The 8247-nt window shown below is 52.5% G+C and overlaps 1 protein-coding gene across 6 annotated transcripts in view; it reads right to left on the bottom strand.

Moving 5' to 3' along the window:
• Positions 1 to 5448: 5448 nt before the first annotated feature.
• ACACA (acetyl-CoA carboxylase alpha) overlaps positions 5449 to 8247 on the bottom strand; it is a 288741-nt gene continuing 285942 nt past the window's right edge. For all 6 annotated transcript variants that reach the window (XM_025281124.3, XM_044939574.2, XM_044939575.2 and 3 more), the window contains one exon: positions 5449 to 7190. In XM_025281124.3, the coding sequence (XP_025136909.1) occupies positions 7067 to 7190 (124 nt within the window). In that variant the 3' untranslated portion in view covers positions 5449 to 7066. The remainder of the gene's footprint in view (positions 7191 to 8247) is intronic.

Genomic DNA, 8247 nt, shown 5'->3' with positions numbered 1-8247 from the left:
GCACCTTTTTACAATCTCACCAACAGTGCAAAGGGTTCTAATTTCTCCACATCCTCACCAACAGTATTTTTTTTTCTATAGAAGCTATCTCAGTGGTGTGAGGTGATATCTCATTGTGATCAACTTGCATTTCTCTAATGATTAGTAATGCTGAGGTGCTGAGCATCTTTTCATGTGCTTTTTGGCCATTTATATAGAATCCTAAGGGAAACATCTATTCAAGCTGTATGCCCATTTAAAAATCAAGTTATTTGGGTTTTTCTGTTGAATTGTAGAAGTTCTTTATATATTCTGTATATTAACTAAGAGATGTATGATTTGTATTTACTATGTATTGTTATTTTCTTAATGGTTGTTCTAAGGAGTACATTGTAAGCTGAGATAAATACTAACTTCTGGTAAAATATAGAACTTTGGTTTTTATATAGCTTGGTATTTCTTACCCTTCCCTTTGTCTTATCATATTTATTACATTTTCATATGCTGCAGACCCCCAGAATAGAGCAGTATAATTACTGTTTTATGTAACTGTATGCCTTGGAGAAGACTCTTCAGAGTCCCTTGAACTGCAAGGAGATCCAACCAGTCAATTCTAAAGGAGATTAGACCTGGGTGTTCATTGGAGGGACTGATGCTAAAGCTGAAACTCCCAACACTTTGGCCACCTCATGCAAAGAATTAACTCATTGGAAAAGTCCCTGATGCTGGGAGGGATTGGGGGCAGGAGGAGAAGGGAATGACAGAGGATGAGATGGCTGGATGGCATCACCAACTCGATGGACATGAGTTTGAGTGAACTCCGGTAGTTGGTGATGGATAGGGAGGCCTGGCGTGCTGTGATTCATGGGGTCACAAAGAGTCGGACAGGACTGAGCAACTAAACTGAACTGATGCCAACAAAGATTCGTCTAGTCAAGGCTATGGTTTTTCCAGTGGTCATAAATGGATGTGAGAGTTGGGACTATACAGAAAGCTGAGTGCCAAAAAATTGATGCTTTTGAACTGTGGTGTTGGAGAAGACTCTTGAGAGACCCTTGGACTGCAAGGAGATCCAACCAGTCCATCCTAAAGGAAATCAGTCCTGAATGTTCATTGGAAGGACTGATGCTGAAGCTGAAACTCCAATACTTTGGCCACCTGATGCAAAGAGCTGACTCATTGGAAAAGACCCTGATGCTGGGAAAGATCGAAGGTGGAAGGAGAAGGGGACGACAGAGGATGAGATGGTTGGATGGCATCACCAACTCAATGGACATGAGTTAGAGTATTTTACAAAGTTAAAAGAGAACACACAATTTACTCGTGTATTTGACTTTTCAAGTACCTCTCTCCTTATCTTTGTGTGGATTCAAATTACCACCTGAAAGTACCTGAATGATTGTTTGTAATGCTTTCTTGATGTACTTGTTTTTGGCTGTGCTGGCTGTCTTGCTGCACAGGCTTTCCTGTAGATGTGGCGAGCCGGGGCTACTCTTGGCTGCGGTGCTCGGGCTTCTCATTGTGGTGGCTTCGCTTGTTGCGGAGCGTCGGCTCCACGACCCTTGGGCTTCAGTAGTTGTGGCACAAGGGCTCAACAGTTTGGTTCGCAGACTCTAGAGTGCAGGCTCAACCACTGGGGAGCGTAGGCTTAGTTGCTTCTTGGGATGTGGAGTCTTCCCGGACCAGGGATCAAACCCGTATCTCTGCACGGATAGTGGATTCCTTACCACTGACTGAAGCACTAGGGAAGCCCAGCTTTAATTCTTATAAAGCCACGTATCTAGCAATGCATTCTTCCCCTCCGTTGGTGGTGGTAGGGGAGAGGGGAATGTCTTTATTTCATCTTTGTTTTGATGGATCCAGGATTCTTGGCCGACTGTGGAAGAATTGACAGTACTGTGAACGTGTCGGCTCCCTGCCTTGGCTTCCATTCCTGTTGCTTGTCATTTTTGTTTTGTTATTCCTCTGTACCTGGCGAGTTGTTTTTCTCTAGCTTCTTTCCAGAGTTTGTCTTTCAGCAGGTTGGCCATGAAGCATCCAGGTAGAGATCTTTCTGTGTTTAGCCTCCTTGGGACTAACTGAGCTTCTTGGATCTGCCCGTTGTTTTCCGTCCTGTTAGGAAGGTTTTGGCCATGATTTCTTCACGTATTTTCCCTCCCCTTTTCTCTTCTCTCCTTATGGCATGTCTGTTACACATCAGTTGTTGTACCTGATGTTGCTGTATGGATCTCTGAGGCTCTGTTCATTTTTCATTCTCTCTCCTTTCTTTTCTTCACATTGGTTACTTTCTAATGCTCTATCTTCAAGTTCAGCTTCTTTCTTCTGTCTTCTTGAGCCTACTACTTAGTCCCACTAGTTAATTTTTCACTTGTTATTATACTTTACAGCTCTAGAATTTTTAAATTGTAAAATATATGTAACGTAAGCTACCATTCTAAGTTTTTAGAAGCACAGTTCAGTAGCAGTAAGTACATTCACTCCGTTTTGCAGCCATCACCACTGTCCCTGTCCAAAGCTTTTTCATCATCCCAACTGAAACCCTACACCCATTCAACGATGCCTCCCTATTTCCTCCTCCCACAGTCCCTAGTAACCCCTCTTCTTCTTTCTGTCTCTCTGAATTTGATAATTCTAGGATACTTCATATCAGTGGAATCACATAATATTTCCTATTTTGTATCTGACATAATGTTCCTTCCGTATCTTCATGGGTGAAGGCTCTCTTCTAGTCTGTGTTCATCTTGCTGTATCCTCACATGGCTACGGAAGTACTTGTTCGTATGGGCAAGAATGCTGTCGGCTTTTCTCCTAATTCAGGGCCTAGATGTCTTTGTTTCTGTCTCTCTCCACCCCAAAAGGCCAATCACAGAACCAGCACGTTTGGGATCAGGCCCACCATTCGACCTCCTCTGAGCTGCCATCTGTCTCATCTCCTGAAGAGTTGCTGATGGGCTGAGCCCACTGGGTGGATCTCAGTCCTCTCAGAGTTGAGGCTCCATGATCATTCTGCCCCTCTACCAACCACAGGGAATCCCATGTTTGGGGAGATTTTGCTTACTGAAATACTGCTTTTATAAAGATCTGTTGTCCCCAATATTTATTATTATTAGCCTCCCATTGGAGCTTTTGGCCAGCATGAGGTAGCCAGGACCCCTTCCTGGGTAGGTAAATCTTAGCTATCAGGAAAAAAACAGCATCATGAGCTTTTGGCACCCAACCGAGACACATGTAAAATTTCTCGAGTATTGAAAATAGTAGACAGACGCCCATTAATATGTCTGTGCCTCCTGGGGTGGCCTGGGCTTACTATCCTGGGTGACCCCTCTGGCTCAGGGACATCCACACGTGGAGCTGAGCTTGGAGCCAGATTTCTTGGTGCCCAAGGCTGTGCTCTTGTCATTCAGTGAGACTCATTTCTACATCTTTATGCTGTCTCCCCGTGCCCCACTCTCTCCAGGAGCATGCTGTTTGCTGGCCCAAAGTTCATCGTGATCTGTTGCCTGCTTGCTTTCCAAGTTTCCCTGTCCTCCCCCAGGCGACTGCTGTGCCCCTCCCAGCACTCCTGCTGTCTCTGGAGTAACTCTGCAAATGCTGGAGCCTGACTAGGGACGCCCGTCTTAGTGTCCCAGCTGGAACTTCCATCTCTCTGCCTGTAGGCTTTGGCCGTTCATCGTCTGCACATTCGTGGTCCTTAGCACTTTCAGCCTCAGCATGTGGATCGGGGCAGGCCTGAGTTTTACCCTTCTTGTGCCCAAGCTGAGGAGCCAGCATTTTTGTTTACATTTATTATTTATTTATTTGGCTGCACCAGGTCCTAGCTGCGGCACGTGGGGTCTTCTGGTTACAGCATGCAGGATCTTTAGTTGAGGCATGTGAACTCTAGTTGCCACACGTGGGATCTAGTTCCTTGACCGGGGATCAAACCCGGGTGCCCTGCACTGGGAGCTCGGAGTCTTAGTCGCTGGACCACCAGGGAAGTCCCGGGAGCCAGCACTGGCATGAAGGTCCACCTCCCGCTCAGCACTTCTCCAGGCCTCGCACCACAGCCTGGCGCTGAGCCTTGCCTGTCAGGCGTGTGGGGCATGTCCTCCCTGGGGTGGCCCTCATTTGTCGCTGTGTTCTTGTTGTTTTCCATCTGGGGAGAGGGGTGGGCCCACGTTAGATCACAGAACCCTGGCTCTTTGGTCTGCTCCTGATTATCCCAAAGTAATACCACTGGATGTTTCACATTTTTGTTCATTAAAAACACAGATGAAGGAAATGTCGCTCCCCAGCAGATGAAGACGCTGTAGGTATCAGGCAGGTTCCTGGAGGCGGCGGCAGGATCTTCCCATTCCTCTCGTGACCTGCCTGGGAACCACTGGCTGGGGCTGGCTGGGCACAGGGTCGGCACCGGGTCTACACAGAGTCTGACCAGGAGGCGGGAGGAGGGCCCAGGCCTCTGTGGGGATCAGCACTCCCCGCCGAGGACAGCCGCGGCCTCCCCCGGGCCCTGAAGCTCCCTTCTCCCTCCTTTCTAGAACATCTAGCTTGGGGTGGTTCAGACTGATATTGTTTAAGCTCATTTTTGAAACCGCCCCCCTTTGCTTTGCTGTACATCCTCAACAGCGGTGGACACTGCCCCTCTCCTGCCTCTTGTGGCCATGCCTTTCTCTGCAGATGTTATTCCTGCTTCAGAGAAACTGAGGCAGAGGCTGAAGGCACACGAGCGCGAGCTCCCTGCCCCTCCTGCCTCTTTGTGCCCCAAGTTAATGTTCAAAAGGCATAAAGTCACCAAATCATTCAGAGAAGCTAAAACTGCTCCCTGTGACAATGGTTTGCTAGTCACTTCACCCAGAAAACAAATCGTGTCAACTCAGAGGTTCAGATTTTCATGTTCACGTCAAGACTAGTGAAACCGCCCAGCCCATCGAGGGAAGGTGGACCCGAAACCCGCCCAGCCTGGGAACTGCGTCCCTGTGCTCAGCCTGGGTCACACTCTGCGGCGGGGCTCACCCAACAAAGCTCCCTGGAACCAGCGCAAGGTGCTGGGCTGACGTGATGCACGGCGGTGACTGGTCTACCGGTGGGGAGGTTTATTTCAACAGAAAGGGAAAAGAATACATTTGACTGAAGCGCTGTGCTCATCAGGCTGTGCATCCACTGACTCCTCAGTGAGACCGGCGAAGGCTGCTTTGTGACTGGGGGGACGGACGACGCGGTGAGCTCAGCTCAGGCGGGCCTCGGTGGGTCACGCTCCTGCCTTGGCAGCCACGCGTGTGCAGTGGTGGCCTCGTGTGTGAAACGACTGTGCTGACTTGTCCTTAGACAAGAGCCCTGTCCAGGTAAAGACCTACAGTGGGGGCTCTGGGGATGGGGGAGTGAGCATCACTGAATTCTCGAGACGAAGCGTTCATTTAACGTGTCAGTTTGGTGGTGGAGAGTAAACGCGCGTCACCCACCCAGCCCCTGAAGAAACGCCAGGGCAAGCACAGGACCTCACACCACCTATAGGCGTGTGGATCTTTATTTATTGTAGAAAAGTATAGAGGAATAATCTGGTCAAAGATGGATCCAATTCTTGCTGGGTAAGCAGACACCAGCCACAGTGGACACTCTTCCTGGACCGAACGTCGTCCCCGCCTTCTCCTGCCCAGGATGGCGCTGAACCGCGCAGCAGGGCCGCCGCGCTGAGGCTCCGGGGCCAGACGGTCACACGTCCGGCCCCACGGGGCCTCTCTGCACAGGCGGTTCCCGGGGACGGGGAGAGGGGCTCTCAAATTGTGCCTGAACTGGAGGGTTAAGGCTCAAAACTGGAGCGGGTACGAAAGCGTTCATCCCCCTGCTTCTCAGGCGTCTTACTGAGCTCCTCCTTGGTCACCAGCGCAGATGCGATAGCTGCGCTGTAGGAACCGCATGCTCGCCCAGCCTGCTCACCTGCCGCTCCTGCTTTAGGAACACCAGCAGGGGCACTGGGAAGCTCTTTCCTTGAATATACTGGTGGTTGAAAACAAACTCTCCATTGCCCGTGAGCAGGCCCCTGCCGCTGGCTGGGGAGGGGCCCATGAGCCCGGAGGACAGCAGCACCATGAGGGGGTCGTAGACAAGGTTCCGTGGGTCCTGTGTTCCCTGGAAGCCCCCCCACGGCGGGGAAGGCCAGTTCCTGGAGCCGAGGGCCCTGATGTCAGCGGGGCGCCTTTCCATGGCTGCACGCACTGCCTGTGCGTTCGAGGAGGAGACGAGACCCTGAGCGAGCAGGAGCGTCCGCTGCTAGAAGGGTGGACCTGGGAACAGAGGCTGGCCGCGCAGGCACGCCTCACCCCGTGACTGTCAGCGCCCGGCTGGATGCTGCCAGCCTTCCACGTCCTACCCAGGCTAGCCGGCCCGCCCTTGCCGCCTGGTTTCCTTCAGGGACAGGAGGCAGCTCCCCAGCTCCTCCTCTGCCAGCCTGGATGGCGGCACCGCCAGTGGGGGCCCCGGGCACCTCAGCTGGCCATGCGGTGGCCCCTGGGGCCATGGCAGGTCAACCTCCCCGAGGTCGTTCTCAGAGAAGGGGACCCGGGCGGGGGCCCTGAAACCAGCAACAGTGACTTGGTTTCTCTACTTCTCGGATCACAGTTTTGCCCGTCTTTGAGTTCCGTGGACCTGCAGACCTCACACTCGGATTTGCCTTCCTAAGAAGTGCCTCGGTGCGAGGAGACCGGGTGCCCGGCTGGGTGCGGGGTGGAGAGACAGCAGCGCGAGGATCCCCCTCCCCGCTCCTGTCCCGGCCCTCCTCTGCTGCCAGCGGCCGCAGGCTCACGGGGCCAGGGCGGCCCTGCTCGGGTGCAGGAAGGCCTCGCGGTACGTGCTGTACCCGTCATTGCCTCTTAGGTTCGGGGTGGGGACAGGGGCCTGTGGCCACAGCCAGGGTAATAAATACTGAACGGGGTGGTGTGGCCCGCGGCCCGACGCGTCATGCGGAACCGGAACACATCGAGGGGAAGCAAAAAGCCACGTGACTCCAGCGCTGGTCTCCTGTGCCTGCTCGCTGCGGTGGTTTCGGGTGTGACCGGCCGCTCTGGCCCTCGGCGCCAGAGGCAGGGCGGGGATGGGCAGGAAGCTCTTCCTATGTTGACGGCGAGTCCATCGTGGAGAGGATCCGAACGACTTCTGCTCGCTGGGTGGGCGAGATGTGCTGCGTCATGTGGACGATGGAATCCATGGCGACCTCTGGGTTGGCCTGGACCAAGCTGCAAGGGGAAATTGGGGTTAGTGAGACCGAGAGAGACAACCGTGCCTGGATCAGCGGAGCTTTAGAACCGCCGGAAAACCTGCTCCCGGGGTTCATCGTGGATCCGGCAGCCCCTGCCTCACCTCATCTGTTTTCCTACTCGAGACAGGCCCCCCTCTCCACAGCACGGTCGGTACTAGGTGAACTGCAAATGCTCCACTATGTCAGAAAGTGCGGAAGTAGCTTAAACCAAAACCAAGACTGGGGCATGGCACAAAGATAGTGGGCCCTGCATGAAGCTGCTCCCACTGGCTAACCCTGGGACACTGGGGCATCAAAAAACGAGTTAAAATCATTGAAAAGATGGAAGACACTCACTGGTCTATACCAATAATGAATATATAAGAAATGGGGGCGGGGAGAGGACTTTTGCTGGTGGAAGAATCGGGGTGGTCACAGATGACTGGAGCGCATGCAGGAGTTGGAACCTTACCATTTTGCAACCTCGCTGTAAAGACTGGATCGGGCATGACTCACCCCCAGTGCTAAATGTAAGCAGAAGTTCTGATGAGCAGGAATCTGCATGGCCTGTGTCTCTCCACAGACTGGCTAGTAGGTTTGAGGAGAAAGATCAGGAGTTGGACAGTGGGGGAGTCGAGCAGCAGCTCGACCAGGAGATGGAAGCTAACATGGGGACCGGCAGGTGACGTCACACGCCCTCAGACGCGGCGCCCCGTGGGCCCCACCCTCACGGACATGACATACGGGCTGCGAATGCACAGTGACGTCACATGCCCTCAGACGCGGCGCCCCGTGGGCCCCACCCTCACGGACGTGACATCTGAGCTGTGAATGCACAGCCTGAATCTAATCATGAGAAGACACGGGGCAAACTCAAAACAAGCAGTGGTCTACAAAGGGTGGTTTAGATAAAAAGGCGTGGTGGTCAACTTATAATCATTTTACCATGGTTATGTCAGGGAACAGCCCTATTAGCAAAGGCATACTGAAGTACTGGGGGTAAAGGGCCATGACAGATGTAACTTACCTTTAAATGGTTCCGACAAAGGAAGAAA

This window comes from Bubalus bubalis, chromosome 3 (genome assembly GCF_019923935.1).
Source record: "Bubalus bubalis isolate 160015118507 breed Murrah chromosome 3, NDDB_SH_1, whole genome shotgun sequence".
Classification (NCBI taxonomy): domain Eukaryota; kingdom Metazoa; phylum Chordata; class Mammalia; order Artiodactyla; family Bovidae; genus Bubalus; species Bubalus bubalis.
The sequence above is the reverse complement of the archived record's forward strand: the minus strand, read 5'-3'. Positions and strand labels throughout refer to the sequence as shown.